Raw genomic sequence first — 17,030 nt, 5'->3', positions numbered from 1 at the left:
TTCCCAGGCACGAGCAGTGGTGCACTTGCTCACACCTCTTCTCCTTCCTCTCATGGATGAGTCAGCTCCACCTTCACCTCAGCTCTTCCATTCCTCAGACTGGAGTAATTACTCCTCTCACAAAAGAACAAAGTAAACCCAGATCTAATCATGGCTTTGAGCTGGCATAATCTTAAAAAGATACAAAAATGCTAACAGGAATTCCATTAAGCCATGGAGAAAGAGAAAGGCATCAATTAATTCTCAAAGGGCAAGTATAGTTCTGCTGCAAGAATGCTGCAGACTGAAATTGCACAGAAACCCCTTCTCTTCAGACATGTCCCACCCAACTAAAGCTGGGTGGGACTAACCTGAGTTCTCATTTAAAACAAAAAGCAAGAACTGACAGCTTCCGTGCCGTGCCTGCAAAACATTTGCTTCCACTTTAGAAGGCTATAATTATCTCTGATACCAGAGCAGCTTTATAGTGTGCAAAACCCTTGCTGGCGTTTCCTCCACAAAATAACCAACTTTGACACAAACAGCACTTGAGCATCACCACGGGGATAGAGCAAAACCACAGATAGAAGCTGAAGAGCAAGGGAGGAAATGTGAATGGAATGGCATTATTGTGCTAAGCAATCCAACCCAATTTTAAGAGGTCATCCAACGTTTGTTTGCAGAACAAAGCAGGGTCAGTCAGATTTTGCACTGTTTGACTCAAAGATTTCTCGATACTTGCAAATTCTTCATGCAACCAGACACAGAGGACATAGTTTTAATTATGCTTGTGTAAGTATGACAGAGTGCTGTTGATTTAGAAGAGTTCCAAAAACACACAAGTATACCTCTCTGTTGGAACAAGAAATTAAATGCAATAAAACCTATATCTGATTTTTTCTTATTTAACAAGAAATGCTTTCTGTATCTCTCTAAGTAATCTTCAGAGCTGAAGCATTAATCTTAAATCAGTGTCTTGCACAGATGAGATTATTCTTCCTTGCCAAACAGATCATCCAGAAGACAAGGGTATTTGATCCCAGTCACAGGAGGGGATCGTGGTAGTTGGTTCCAGATATCTTCCCTCTGAAATTAGTAACCCAGAGAATATCTTACTGTATAATAATAAAAACAAGAACCATTAAAAGCTGGTCAACATAAGATTGAATGAGCTGCTTCAATTCCACAGACGAATCTGTGAACAACTGGGTCTTTATATAGCACATCTCCTTAAAAGATTACTACATGCACATTCTTATCAATGTTGCAAAATATTTTAATGAAAATATTTTCTAACATTAGCCCTTTTGCAGATATTTTTAAATTAAATAATGCTATATTTTCTTCATTAAAATGCTTATACTTCAAATTCTTGAAAGTCATCCATGTCTCAACAACAAAAATCATACAAAATAATGAGATAAAAAGAAGGAGTAAAAAAGAAAGCCAGCTAAACAAGCACAATTCTGGTGCTGAAATATATCTGTCAAATAGAGGTACTGTAGCCTCAAAATAATGCTATTAATTCATGTAAGTCATGCACAGAATAACAATTGATTTTTAAAGCTGAACAAGACTTAAAACTTTTCCTGTTTCTGATTTTTTCCATTTTGTAGTTACCTCTCTTAAAATACTAAATATTAAATATTGAGTTATAACTTAAGCACAGAATTCATCTGTAAAAACAAAAATGCCCCCTGAACAAAGCCTAATAAACACAATGATCCTCAGGACTGCTGTATAAAACATGTGGAAGGGCTTTGATTTTATCTGTACAAGACAGAAAAATTCTTCACAATGACAAAACGAAAATAATCGACCATGGAACGCAGAGCAAACCAGCAGCCCTGGGCCATTGTTAGACACCACCAACAGTCTGAGATGCTACAGAGGAAAGTCCTGGTAAGAGGAGTCAGGAGCACAGTGCCTGAGGAATACTGGTTTAAACCATGCCACGATTGAACTTGAATTTAAAGGAATGCTGTGTTTCCAAACGGTCTGAGTACCATCAAACACATTCTGTACAATACATTGGCCAGGCCAGAACAGCAAAATGATGTGTTGGCAGAAGGCCTTTGGATTTATCTGTTACAAAGTATATAAAATTCAGCATAATTGCCTTATGGACCTTCTATTTTAAAATGTTCCACTCAGCACAAGATGGCAAGATCAGATTAGTCTCTGCAGTTTGTTGATACTGCATTTTTATTTACCCTAAGTAACAGGCTGGAGATATACAAAGTTGATCCATCAGTTCTTCTCACTGTGCACGCCTACCAGAGATGTGGTGTGTTATGTACAGGTTTCTGTGCAGTTATACAAAATGCAGAGCTATTTTCTGCATACGTGTCAGTGGAGCTGAAAGTATTTTCTGACTACCTCAGCAAGTGGGCAGATCATTTGACATGTGACAATGACATTTGTGGGGGAAGCAGTATTTATGTCCATTGTCCATGGATAAATACACCTGCTTTCCCTTTTTTTTTTCTTTTTTCTTCTATAAAAAGGCCCAGAGATGTGATACCTTCTAGGCACCTCCTTGTCCCTGTTTGACTTCTCTGCTTCATCCTAAACCTCCCTATTAAACCTATTTAAAAAGTAATTACGTGAAGAAAACAGGCACGAATACACAAATATGAAAAAAATGTTGTAGTGTGTGTTGGTTAAAACAGTCATGTTAAAGTTGGAGAATTTATATTGATACACTGGTTTTACCTTGGGTGGCTCCTTTACCTCCTTGAAAGCACGGACTTGATTCTCTCTCCAGTTCAGCACATGCACAAACTTTCTATAGTCTACTTGCTTTTGGTTATCTTCAAACCTAAGCAGAATACCCATAAGATGACTCAAGGTTAAAGGGAATTTTTAACAAAGTTATGTCAAGTTATCTACAGTACACTAATCATAATAATTTCTATACTACTTTATTCCCAGACACTGGGAGGAGTGAAAAAAACAGTACAAAATGTCACGAACTCCTATATTATACATTCTTTTCCATATTCTTACACCTTATTATTATCTCTTATAATAGAATTCAACTTTTTTAAGGTTTATTTCATTTCAACTATTTTCACTTTAGTTTTGAAGCATTGTCCAACCTTTTCCAACACCAATCTCACAGCTTTTGACAAACAGAGAGTTGGGATGATCAGTGTATGATTCCATTGTGTAGAAATGAAACAGAAACAAGAGACCTGTGCTGTAATACAACTGACTGGCTTTATTGTGACTTCTACAATCATTTCCCGAAAATAAGTAATCCTTCAATAATGCTGTTTGCACACACCTTGGGATCAATTTGCAACTGACAAACACGCAGCTTGCTAACATATCAAATAATAGCCAGATTTTAAAATCGTTTTGTAACAGGTTTATGGCACTGTTCTTTATTTCTATTGATAAATACATACATTTATATCAGTTGTGGCTATCCCTTAAATGCATGAAGATATATATGCTGCCAGCTAAGGTCTACAGGTACCTGTGGAAAATGCTATTTCCTTCCCTCAGATTTCTAAAATCCTTACCCTGCACTAATAAGCCCCATGGGAACAGATTTATAAGGCACTTCATCCTTCTGCCATTGATTTGGATGAAAGAGCTTCAGAAATAAAAGTCCTCAGTTCAGCAGAACACTGAGGTGACTCAGGCACTTGGGAACCACTGTTCTTTCAGTGTCACCAGCCAATGTTGAAAAATACCTTTAAGCTGAAGCTTGAAATGAACAGCTGGAATGCTCTGCAATAAATAAAGCACTGGCAGCTGCTGAAGGACACCTGTCTCAACCAACACCACCCACCTGCAAAAGGGACCCAGTTTGGGCACAAAAGCAGAGTCTGAAAGTTCTGTGCTTCACTGGGGTCCATGGAGAGATACAGACACGCAGCAAGACTCAATATCTCTTATCTGGTGGGAGAAACCAGGTTAAACAATTCTGCCCTGCTATCTGGTGAGACAAAAACTACTGAACAGGAGCTCAAGTATTTCAGAAAATTATTTTGCGTTGTCCTTAATGAAATAGCAGTGCACAAAACATGGGCCTCAAAACCCTTCAATCACTGCAGAGGGCTCTAACAAAAATTAAGCATGAATGCACTTTAAGGGAGAATTTACAGCACAAACTTGGAAAACAATACCAGAGGAGAAATAGATCCAGTAACAAAAATAAACTGCAATAAACTGCAACTAATCCTTTCCTTCTCCTCCCCCCACACCTTTCATTTATAGGAAAGAAAACAATAAAATATACTGAGAGCCATAAAAAGAGATGGCAATGATAAACTGGAATGTTAAGTACAGTGAGTTATGCTGAAGATGAAAGCAAAGTCAGAAAAGAATGCTACTGCTACCAGAATTAAATGGAGCCTGAAACACTGCCATGAAAAACCCTCCTATGACAGCTTGCTTCTTTATCATAGTTCACACGCAAGTTAACATTTCCATAAAGCCTTACTTTTGGGGAATATGTCCAATATACAAGAAAATTACCATTTCCACTTCCAGTGGGTTCTTAGTTTCAGGGGGTTTTTTTTTGCAGATGAAAATAGGGAAAAGAAATGAGTTTTGCATTAGATGTAATAAGGCAGTCAAAAAGCTTATACCTCTTGGAAAAACAATGGCACACAGACTGGAATTTCAGATCTATCAGGACAAATTCTTTTGCCTTCTACTATTATGTTGTTACCTTTTGCTCATTGTGAAAAGTCAAAAGATTAATTCCACCAGCAAGATGCTGAGCTGTAAAAGCAAGATTTTTAAACAAAGGACAAGTGAAGGTGTGTAACTACTTAAACTCTGTTGAGGTACCAAAGTTGAGGAAAGCATTGCTTCTGCTTTTGACAAACATTTACAAAGAGAAAAGTCCTTTGATGGGACAGCACTAGTGAGCTGAGAAGACAACATGGGCTTGAAATGAACTATAACCAAAAATTTTAACATGGTCAGAGGAAATGGGATTCCTAAATCCCATAATTAAATAGATATAGAAAGCATCTTAAAATGCTAATCTAGAGTAACCCAGAAAGAAAAAAAAAATCTACTCCTTAGATGTTTTACTGCTGTGACTTATTGAATCAATCTACTAAAAGCACACACTAGAGATTTGGCACAGAGCATCCAGGTGGACTGAGGAGATGCTATCAATTTGTGCATTATTAGGACAGAGATGTCATACATTTCAGTGGCTGGAGTTAATAATGCTGAGACAGACAGTGCTCTTCAGAAAAGGAAATTAGATTTGTTTTATCAAGAAGATGCAACAAAGATAGCTTTAAACCACCCTTCTCTTCAGTTTTACCCTGTTACTTCACCAATGCATGTGATTTTAGACTATGAAAATCACTCCTTCATCTCTCTCATAGTTTGCAGAGCTTTTTATTTTCTTTATCATTACAGAAATAATCACACATTTTTGCTTCTAAAAATACATTCATAATTAAATACTCCAGATAGATGAAAAATCTGGTTAAATCACATTACTATCATTCCTGAGGATGCTTTGGTGGGTAAAGGTTACTTACTAATACTTTTTCCTTCCCCATCAAGAAATCTGTACCCCAAAGATTTATATGAAAGTTTAATGCACATGCAGAGTTTTTTTTTAATTCCTTGGTTTCAAACAACATTTATTAAGAAGCTAATCTGATCGTAATAGAGCAGAAGCATCTGCTTCTTTAATCTTAGAGAAAATGTTGGGATTCTTCAATCTGTTTGATGGTCCCTGTGCAACACAGTTCTACAGGGACTAAATTGTCACAGGTGTACACCTAAATTGTCATAAACTGCTCATATGAAAGGATTCAAACCAGCGAGCACAAGTCAGTATTAAATAATAATGGCTACCATCTCATTTTTATTAATTTATATTTATAATACACTTCTTCATGCCTTGAACAACCATGAATTGAACCACCAGCTCCTTAGAAAACTGAATAACAGGAATAATTTGTCTTAAGAGACCCAAATATGAATGCTAGGGAACCTTTTAATCACGAATGGCACTGGGAGTCTCAGGCACCAAAGGTAACAAGAAGACAGAGTGCAGGAGAAAGATCTTGTGATCATTTCCACTGCTGCTTCTGCTACTGGACACTTGCTGTAGCAGGAAAAGAGGGTTTGCTTCCTGAAAAGGGAAAGGGCAGCCCTAAAAAACCCATTGCAGGTAGGAAGATAGGTAAAAAATTATTTACCCAGCCACAATCCTGGGAAAAACTGAGCAAGTAGGAGTGGCCTGGCCTGGCCTATAAGTGATTTGAGAACTTGGATGACCATGTAGGAGGCCCTCTATCATCAGGCACTGCTACCTGAGGGACTGGAGATTCTCAAAAACACAAGCAAACAGACTCACCTGGCAGTGTAGAGAGGTGAAGAACTACACAGATGCTTTTAACAGAAATTTAAAAACATCATCTTAAAAAATAGGGACTTGCAATTAACAACTAAATTAATGCAGAATAATCAACATGTAATGCTTGTAAACTTGTCATCCTTTCTTTCTTCTCTCAATTTTTTCCTTCCTTATCTACCAGCTGTTTATAAATCCTCCAGGGAAGGACTGTTTCTTTTTAAGTCCTTGTTAGCATCAATTTAGCATTGCAGTAAATAAAAATAACAGATAAAAACCCCTAAACTCATTACTTAAGCACTTCGGCAAAATTTATTTATTAAACAAACTGTAATTGCTCATTATGCCTGCATAAATTTAAAGACATATTTATAATGACTACTGTAGTTTTCTGGCAGAAACAACTGTTTACCATCTGCATTGCTTAATACAACGTGATTAAATTCTGTATTGTTCTGTGATTAAAAAAGTAAGTGAGAAAATGCTTATGGAGAAAGGAAATACTTTTTAACATGCCAGCACAAGTAAATTGGAAAAACGTCCACATTGTTGGGTACCTAAATCTTACTATTTCAACATCTCACAATTAAAAATATAAATTTATACTAGATGGACAATATGAAAAGGTCTTAACAAACCCCAATTTTTGTGCTGTCCCTGCACTCCATAGCAACTGAGTTGTCTTTGGGTACAGTAAACAAAGTCTTGGGTCATTTGGAGGTGATCACAAAATTAGACAGTTATTTCTAGTCCCACCCCATGCTTTTAATAAGTGACAGATCACTGCAGTATAATTTACAAATGTAAATAATAAATACTTTAAGAGTACTACCTTTCAAAATGGAAAAATAGAGTCATTAAGTCCTGGAGAAAGTCTTTGCCACCTAATCTCAGATAGCAAAGCTGAATAAACACAGAGCTTCAGCCTTCAACTATTATCTGATCACACTGTCCAGCATCATTTTATAGCTGAATAGGGTCCAGCTAGTGCATTAGCTATATATACTGATTTTGTGGGAATCAGTCCAGCAACTTTTATTGTACCACTTTCTTCCTTCATAAACACAGATCCACAAAGTAGTACCACCACCACCACTTGTTTTAGAAGTATCAGTGGACACAAAACTACATGCTTCCCAGAAAGGAAGGGAAGGAAGGGAAGGAAAGGAAGGAAAGGAAGGAAAGGAAGGAAAGGAAGAATACTGTTGACAAATTTGGCCCACACTGAATTGCAAGCTCCCCAGGAATGAGACTGTTCCTTCATTAACAATAAACCTGCCTAAATTCTTCAGTGTTGAAGAAAACTATGGAAGCAGAAAGAAAGGAAAAGTTAAATCCCATTAAGCCAACTCAACTCTTCGATTTACAGACTACTGGAAATTATGTCCTATTAAATAGAGTTCAATAAAACAATAAACTTCCCAAGCAGTGCCAAGTGCACACATTATGAAGAATGTGACAATCTTCCTCGTTACCTGCAGTGCTGTGACACCACCTAAACTGCCACATTTGAAGCAGCTGATGCTGTAACTTAGAAGTGCCTTACACAAGGCTTTTTGTCAAATGAAGCACTTCCCACACGGATTTCTGAGGCCCAGCTTCACACCATTCTCATTTACCTTTCTCATCCACAAATCTGTAACACAGGCTGGCCTCAGCCCCTTTAGAAACTAAGGAACATGAATGATAATTTAGAAATGCAGCTCTCATACAGGCTGAGGAGATAACTCTCTCCTCCACCACCTACAGAAAGAACCTACAGCAGCTGAAACCTCACCCAGCTGTCATGGGTACCTTGCTAAAATTGGGTGAAATCCAGACCTTGATCTTCTCCCTGTGTTCTAAGCTTATCTCTATTTTTTATTATAGTGTACTGGGCTTTTTCTTTTTAACTGCCTACACTCAGATTCTTTAGGAGAGAAGAGGGTCAGGGCACAGAAGCTTTCCCTGGTATAAATTCACAAACAATAAACACATCCCTGGAGCCCAGGATGTGTCAGGCTTGTCTGCTTCTTATCAGAACTGAGTTAGTACATGAAGGAAAACTTCCAGTGCCTTGTTGTGCATCTATTCAAGTTCAACCCTTAAGAAGTGGAATCTGTTAGAACCCCTTGTCTAGTATGGGATGTCAATTGTCTTTCAACAATTGTGTTGGGCAGCTTGGTGGGAGTTCTAAAACATGAGTTGTAGATTACTGTTAAAATTCAGATGTTTCTGAATATACTAATGCTTATAACTCAGTGTCAGAAGTGATGAACAGCAGTATGAAGAAGCTTTATTAAAACAGATTCCACATTTCTGCCTGGCAAGGGTCTTTTCACTATTTACTAAACCCAGATACTTAATTTGCAACTCCTCCTGAAATCAAAAATTGTATCTACCTGAAAGGTTCTTAACATGACAGAAGACAAGACCTGTTCCTGTTTTTAACACAGTATGAAAGCACAGACAAAACATTTAAGGATTTCCCTAAAGGGAAAGAATAAACCAGCTAAGTATGCATTTAAACCTATCACCAGAAAATCTGCCTGGGAAAACCAAACTCAACAAGACATGAGTGTTCAGAGCACCACAGCTTACTCTGAACTCTAGTCTTTAACACAAGTTCTTTTCACTTCTATTCCCATTAATACAGCTAGTAAAGCAGTTTGTCTCAAAACACCTAAATGTGCTATGGAAAAGTACAAAGCTATGCCAAGACTCCTGTCCTTTTAAGAATATGTTTCAGCTGAGATTAATAGGAATAGCAAAGCCATTTTATTTACTACTGATGCTGTCTACTTGATAAAGAAATTTCATTGTATTCATGTTGGTGTGTTCCTTGGAACTCACACAATGTGCTTTCATAAGATTATTGTTTTTACCTTACATCTATGGACAGGAACAACTAAAGCAAAAAAGGTGAATCTCATTGAAAATGATAAGTATCAGTAACTGACTCTGAAAAGATTAATTCCATAGAATTCTGCCAAACCCCAGATGATTTACTGTGCCAGGCAAAATGAAGAGAAGTTGCTAAGATGGATGCATCTCAGTTGATTATAAATATTCTATAAATAGGAAAGTCTGCACGTGTGTAGGGACAAAATCTGCATCATGAAAGGATTCATATTAGATACTGCACCTCCTCCTGAAATGCTGAAGATTTGTGTCTGCAGTAAATATTTAGCATTGATTTGCACCTGTGCATGCAGATCAGGCTATCTGCCCTTGTTACCTGGTCAATAAAGTTTCTAGAAGATCATCAGTAAGTGGCAACTTAAAGGACTTGCAAATGGTCCTGCAGGTCTCATAAGGCAACAATCCACACCTGTACATCAGAAAGAGAGAGGTAGAAATATACATTAGGTATTTTCCAGGTTTACTTCAAGTGAATGTTTCTGTGAATAGGAAAACACATGAGGAATATCAGGATAGAAGTAAAGAAAACAAAGTTTTATGAAATTTTGCTATTACGAAGCTGAGAAACTTGAAGGTCACATTGTAGCCTTTCTCATACTGAGATCCTCAGTGATTCTCTGTGATTCTTTATCTGTGATGTCAGAGAACAAAAAGGGCAAATGAGTCATATAAAGAATCCAAATCCTTTCTTTTTTTTCCCCCTTAAATCACTCTTTCTCCTCTTCGATTTAAAATCCTCTGTTTTGCCCATGAACTGGTATCTGATGTCACAGAATGTTCAGTACAGCATCTATAATAAAAAGTCCACACAAAATTTAAAGTAGACAAAAAGGGTGTCCTTTTCTTGTCTCCTGTAAAGTGCTGAGAGAGGCTTAACATAGTGAATAATATTCTTTGGCCACAATACACCATTTGCTCAGCAACAAACAGAAAGTAGGTGGGTTTACAAGAAGAGCTTCTGAAATAACAGCTTAGGATAAAGAGAGGAAACTTACTTTTCTCGGTCGTTGTACATAAACACTGTAGTCAGTTGTTCAAAATTTTCAAAGGTGTTTTTCTTTAGTTTTTCTTGAGCCACTGAAAGGAGCAGGTGCAGGTCTGTTTGACTGTCATCTCTCATGCCATAATGACGCCCAAGGGTCATAATTTCATGTTCTGAAAATGCTCCACCAGCAACACTGACTATCCAGTTTCTGTTCACAAAAACAACAGCCTACATTAGTTTTAAGTGAATAAAACTAAGTAAATAACTTAAAACCAGTTAATAATCACTAACTTTCGGGGAGGAAGGATGTCCAAATTTCCTCAGTAGCTGCCTATACATACAAAAATACATCCTAACCATGACTGAAGTGTTTCACCAGAGATACCATACAGAAAATTACACCCAACCACAAGTTTCCCTGGCAAGAATGTAAGAGAGAAGGCAGCAGCAAGAGCAGCTTACACTTGGCTGCTGTAAGTGGAGAATCAGATCCCATGCAGGGATGAGCCTGGGTTGTGCTCTCCCAAGCCTGTGTGTGCTGCTCAAACAAATCAGCCCAGCTCAAGGAAGAAGAAATGTTCCTGAGATCCATCTGATGGGACAGTGTCAGCTCCCTCAGCTGTTACAAGGCCTCTTGTTAAATCTGGATTAGTGTAACTACATTGGCTCTCTGATCCCAAACATCTCCCTCTGGTGCACTCACATTCAACCAGGCTTTTTAACAGCAAGCATTAACACAGGCTTCTGTGTCTCAGTCAAAATTAGATTAATTATATATAATACTTCTGGATAAACTGCACTAAGAATAAACTTCACTGTAATTGCTGGTGCAATTAGTGCTGTACCTTGTGATACCCATGAGGATACTGATTAAACACCAATCCTCAAAAACAAATAGAAGAAATTAGTAGTGATGCACAAAGTTCTGACACAAGACTCAAACAGCTGCCTGAAGAATACTTAAATTGTTGAATTAATCTGATGAAGGGTCTCTTTAACATCCGCATGTGAACTGAAAGCACAGAAACTTAGGACTCTTCCAAATTTGCAAACTTCTAACAAGAAACATAGTTCTTCACTTGCATCCTCGCAGAGGCTTGTGTGGTCCTGTTCAAATGAAGGTACCACTTCATGTAATATGATTGCACTTACACAGCTACTAAAGAAAGGTTAAATACTGTGGAGTGTCTACTTTGATTCAACTGCTTCTTTTTTCATATTAAATAAATCAGAATGATCCTTTATTTGCAGTGGCAGGAAATAAATACAAGGAAGTGACAAGTTGTTGACAGTAGCAAAACTTATTTGAGATTACACAAATGTCATGACCAAGACCTGGTCCATCTACTAATATTATCATTATCTTGTCAGTATTATTTTTCCACTTAGTGGATATTATTATTTATACTGCAGCAGCATTCAGAGATCCAGTCAAAGCTGGAGCCTCTTTCCTGCAGCCTGCAGTAACACCACTGCACACACAAAGAGGACAATGCAGCCTGATAAGCCTGGCACGCCAATGCTTGGGCCGGCAGAGCTGGGGGCTGTAGATAACATCAGCCATTGGAACATTTCCACAGATTGGATTTCCATACATGGCACAGATTTTTCCAGTGTCAGGATTTAAAAAGTCTTTTATTTTCTCAATGCAGTCAGTGACAATCAAATCACAAAAACCCGCAGATAAAATTATTTCACTTGGGAATTAAGGAATATTTTAGTGATTGTGAGGGACTAATGAGTGAGACCCAAGACTCACAAACAGAATGACATCTGAACTCTCCCTGACAAAAAACCCCAAGCTGCAATAATTGTTCCCACAGCTTAGCTATCTCTTGTTTTACTTTTTTTTTTTGTTCTAGAAGAATAAGACAGATTGCAATCTGAATTTATTATAGAAAGAAGAAGTCATAATTAACTGCTCAAGAGAGCTGCTTCTCAAGCTGAATTGAAGATAGACATCTTTGTTAGACCCACATGGTTCTTTGTCTCTAACAGCAAACAATCTTGCCAGCAGCTTATGAGAAAAAACAGACTGGATAGGGCTGGGTGATGCACAGGCATCTAAGTTTTAGTTATTTTTTTAATTCTCTTTTTAACAAAGATATCAGTAGTTTTAATGATAGCTTAGGGGATAGCTTCAGTGTACATTACATATTTATTTCCCAGATGAAATGCTGAAGATTTGGGTTCTGAAAGCAGTTAAAATAAATTGTATAATTACAATTCTGTTCACTACACCATACTTATAGATGTATTTTTACATGCAGATCATATAAAATTACATAGGTAGAAAGGAAGACATCTGAACAGCCGAATTCAGAGCACAGTAAAGCCTCAGCTGTATTTAAGATAAGGAAAGAGGATTATCATTGAAGCTGTCATACAGATAATTGCCTGTACTAAAAATAATCATTTGTTGTTAGTTATAATCATCAAATGTCATGGCAGATTAAAAATAAACAGAGATCTACACAATAAGAAACTGAAAGAAAAAAAATATTCTATTCACATAAAAATATCTTGGAATTTTCATATATGTAAAGAAGTGTTCTCGTTTTTGTCATTAAAAATGCTTCTTTCATTCTAAAATGAGATGCACGAATAACAATAATGAGAGCCTTTAAATTACTGGATGTAATACAAATCTACAGAAACAAAACCTACTATCACTATAGAGCACAAATGTTCAATGTTCCTAATAGGCAAATTCTTGCTCTGGCAGTGTGAACATTCCCCATTAGACCCCAGGCCTTCCCCCCACAGGAGGGACGGGGACCATTGGTGGGTGTTGAGACTGTCCCACGTGAGCACTGAGGCCCAGAAAACCTTGATTTCCCCCAGCTTTCCTGCTCATGGAGAGGGCTCCTGCAATTTTTGTGGCTGAAGCCAAGTCCCTCAGTACCACATGATCAGACATATCTCTCTCCATGTCACAGAATAGCACCGCCCTAAATCAAACAGTTGAGCTGTTCACAGCTGCACAGATTATGTCCGTGATTAAATTTACACCCAACTGAGGCTCTTCTGGATAAAATAAAAACCTTTCCCTGCTATTTAAAAGCACAATCATCCCTTCTAAAAGGTTGCTTCTCTAATTTGGTCATGCAAATCTTCCAAACCTTTGAGTTGCTCTTAGTGCATGCACAAAGTTTTGCAGATGGTTATTTCATAATTTGAACTAAAACCATATTTTTTTATTTTATATACTTACCTTGTACATAAATTAAAAACCCTTTTCCAAGTGCTTGAAACTTTCTCCTGACAATCATTAACTTTCAATTTTCTTCCTTCTTACTCAAGTAATGACATCTTCCCTCTTAATGCAATCAGCAATTCAAAATCTTGCTTCTGCTGAGTAAAATACCTGAGTTCAGAAATATTTTGACCAAAAGCGGCCAAAAACTGTGGCCTCTCATAGTTTAAATCCTAGCTTTAACCACTTGTTTTCCATTTGTGAGTATCATCTTGTTTTAATTTCTCACTACTTTCACTTTGAATTGCTGAAAGAACCTTCTGCTGATGTATTTCTCTTCTGAGATATTTCTGCAATTTCTGCCTTGGTTAGCATTCCTATGGAGATGACATTCCATGCAATATTCATCTACTTAAATGCCTTAGTTATTATGACAGTTCCTAAACACACAGAGTATTGCTTCTGTGATAACCAAATGCTGCTAAGTGAAGTTTTCTCCTCTGTTTCACAGGATTAACCTCACCAGTACTGTGCCCAACACAGTTCATAAGCTCAAGTATTCTGGCTGTGGAATAAACTGAAATAAGCTTGTATTTGAGCATGATTTCTTCTTTCAAGTATTTCTACATCTGCTGATTGCCATATCTGGATCATTGCCAGAATCCAGATTTCTGCTCCCTTTATCTATGTTTAAATCACTATCCAAGTATTAATTATTGTTCTCACGACTGCTTTCCAATCTTTTTTAAACACGCTTACCACTTCTATAATTTCAATACACTTTAGTTCTGTAAAGACTGTCTTCTTTACCAATGATTCAAAACCCAAACACCATTTTCAGGAGGCAACCTGAACATTCCAACTTGAATTTCAAAACTATTGTTTGACTCTCAGGATGGACTTTTCTTTATCTTTCAGCATATATATTACTGCTGACTTGTGCCCTTCTTCACAACACTCTGTGTCAGCTCCATAAAAAGCAGACAGATTTCTGTTGTGTTTTTCAGCTTACTTGAAACGATCACTTTTTTTTTCTGGATCATGGATTTACTTTCTTTTTCACACACAATCTCCAAGTAAATGCAAAACGAATCTATGCCACTTGTCAGCTAACGTGGAGAAAGCAAAACCCAGTCATGCTGTATACATTTTGGGGGCATGCGCCTTTATTAAATATTAAAACCCCAAATCCACTGTCTTACCTGAACGTGTCATACCCAATCACATTGGTATGCTCAGGGTCAGTCGTAGCAAAAGTCTTTCTGATTTCTTTGGCACGAGATGCAGTCATGTTCTTCAGTTTGTTGAGGACAACACTGATATCAGACATGGGGAACTTAAGAGAGGAAAGTAAGACATAGATTATAAAGGCCTCAAGGATAGGATGCCATCCAGAGGGACCTGTCTAGGCTGGAGAAATGGGCCCATGGGAATCTCAGTAAGACCAAGTGCAAGGTGCTGGTCTCAATGCCTGGTATCAATCCAGGTCGGGGGATGAACAGATGGAGAGCAGCTGTGGGAGAAGGACTTGGGGGGCTGGTGGGTGAGGGCTTGACATGCCTCGGCTGCGTGCAGTTCTGGAGCGAGTCCAGAGGAGATACCAAGGTGATCAGAGGGCTGAAGCACCTCTGCTATGAGGAAAGGCTGAGAGAATTGGGATTGTTCAGCCTGGAGAAGAGGAGGCTCCAGGGTGACCTCATTGTGGCCTTTCAGTACTTGCAGGGAGCTGATAAGAAAGATGGAGAGAGACTGTGTACAAGGGCCTGGAGTGACAGGACAACAGGGAATGGCTTCAAACTGAGAGTAGGGTTAGATTAGATATTAAGAGGAATTCTTTCTTGTGAGGATGGTGAAGCACTGGCACAGGTTGCCCAGAGCAGCTGTGGCTGTCCCATCCCTGGAAGTGTCCAAGGCCAGGCTGGATGGGGCTCTGAGCAACCCGGAATAGTGGAAGGTGTTCCTGCCCATGGCAGGGGGGATGGAACGAGATGATCTTTAAGGTCCCTTCCATTCCCAAGCCATTCCAATCCAAGCCATTCTATGAAAAGCACTCTGCAACCCACCATGTGTGTCATCAAGGTGTAGGGCAATATTGAACTGCAGAGTATTATTAGTTTTTTCTTTTCCTCACTTCAAATGCAGAGATCATCACTGCATTAAGTTTGGAGGGAAGCTTGTTACTGGAAAATAAAGTTACTTCCTATCAAGAATATAAACAATTAAAAATCTTAAGACCATGCATTCTCAGAAAGTTTAGTCCAGCTACATAAAAGAACATCCACCTTTGCTTGAAACGTTGCATTTTTAAAGCAGAAGTAGAAACATTTAAAATACAGTTCTAATAACTTGGTCCTCATTTTATGTTGGTGTACCTCACTGAATTCTCAAGTCATAAATTTCACCAAGTTAAAGCTAATTTTTCACTGTTGGCTCCAGTGAAAAGTTTCAACAGGTAGTCTCATTAATTTTGGACTACATTGTCTTACATACTCAGAAATAGCACAGTGGAAATTTTTAGGAACCAATTTTACCTGTTGTATATCAAAATGCTTAAATGTTTATTTCTTCCTAATTAGACCATTAAAATAAATTTGAACTCAGATTAAACAGAACTGAAATACTAAGGCTTTCAATCTATATTCAGTTTTTGTGTTAATGCTCTACCAAAGATTTATTTGCTATACTCATTTTTAATATAAAACATAGAAAAGTATTTAGTAATTAAATTGAGGGCGACTCCCAGTATGATTATCTGCTATGTCCTTACATCTGTCATGCTCTACCTAACTTAAAAAGCACAATGAACTGCCTGAAAATACTTTTCTCCCGTTTCTTCCAATAGCAATTATCTGAAATTTGATATGACTGGTATTAAGGACCAGGACATAAAAATTGGGCCTCAGTCCCAACTACGCTGAAGTGTATCTACAGGTTTGTATCAGTTCAAAGTGATCTAGAAAAGGGTATTGAAAGTCCCTGTGGCACTGCCAGAGCAGTACAAATTGATCCAAGTTTAATCAATACATCAGTGCTTACAGGTTTTTCTCAGAATTAGAGAAGACAATTTCTACGCCAAAACCCCAGGTGCAGCCCTGGCAGGCAGTGCCCTGCAAGGCAGTGGTTTGGAGCAGCTGGAGCAGCGATCAAAGAGTTTTAGAGGCAGCAGCTTTTCCAGGCCCCTCTCCAAGATGTTAGAGTTTGAGCCATAAGCACACAGCCTTCTGCTGACCAAGCAAGGAACAGGGAGAAAAGGCTGAGCAGAAGGGTTCAGAGAGCAGAGTATTTCAGGCTGGACAAAGTATTCTGAATATTTAAGAGCCTGCCTTCTCTACATTATCAAAACAACTATTTTCACCTCTTTTTTTCTAAACTACATATTCCAAACACCTACACAGGCACTGAGTATCTGAGCAGCATTGCAATAATTTCACCTGCTTTCCCCCTTGCCATGTAATTGCTGACATGTTTCTAGTCACAGTCTAGTTTTGTTTGATTGTCTTGCTTAAGTCAGAGGTTATTATGCTGAATTCAATGGAAGTAAAATCCTTTTCCATGTTTGCTCTGCAGCAGACAGCAAAGTAATAACAACTGAAGCTGCTCAGAGATGTCGGGTTCCCTTCCAG

At 38.0% G+C, this 17,030-nt stretch overlaps 1 protein-coding gene across 1 annotated transcript in view; it reads right to left on the bottom strand.

The window, feature by feature from the left end:
• Positions 1-608: 608 nt before the first annotated feature.
• EFHC2 (EF-hand domain containing 2) overlaps positions 609-17,030 on the bottom strand; it is a 59,056-nt gene continuing 42,634 nt past the window's right edge. The window contains exons 11-15 of the mRNA XM_017733423.1: positions 14,610-14,743; positions 10,222-10,419; positions 9,543-9,635; positions 2,695-2,800; positions 609-1,065 (exon numbers count right to left, since the gene is read on the bottom strand). Of these exons, the coding sequence (XP_017588912.1) occupies positions 970-1,065; positions 2,695-2,800; positions 9,543-9,635; positions 10,222-10,419; positions 14,610-14,743 (627 nt within the window). The 3' untranslated portion in view covers positions 609-969. The remainder of the gene's footprint in view (positions 1,066-2,694; positions 2,801-9,542; positions 9,636-10,221; positions 10,420-14,609; positions 14,744-17,030) is intronic.

The sequence above is a fragment of the Corvus brachyrhynchos genome, unplaced genomic scaffold (genome assembly GCF_000691975.1).
Source record: "Corvus brachyrhynchos isolate BGI_N302 unplaced genomic scaffold, ASM69197v1 scaffold34, whole genome shotgun sequence".
Classification (NCBI taxonomy): Eukaryota; Metazoa; Chordata; class Aves; order Passeriformes; family Corvidae; genus Corvus; species Corvus brachyrhynchos.
This window is presented reverse-complemented; position numbering and strand designations above follow the sequence as displayed.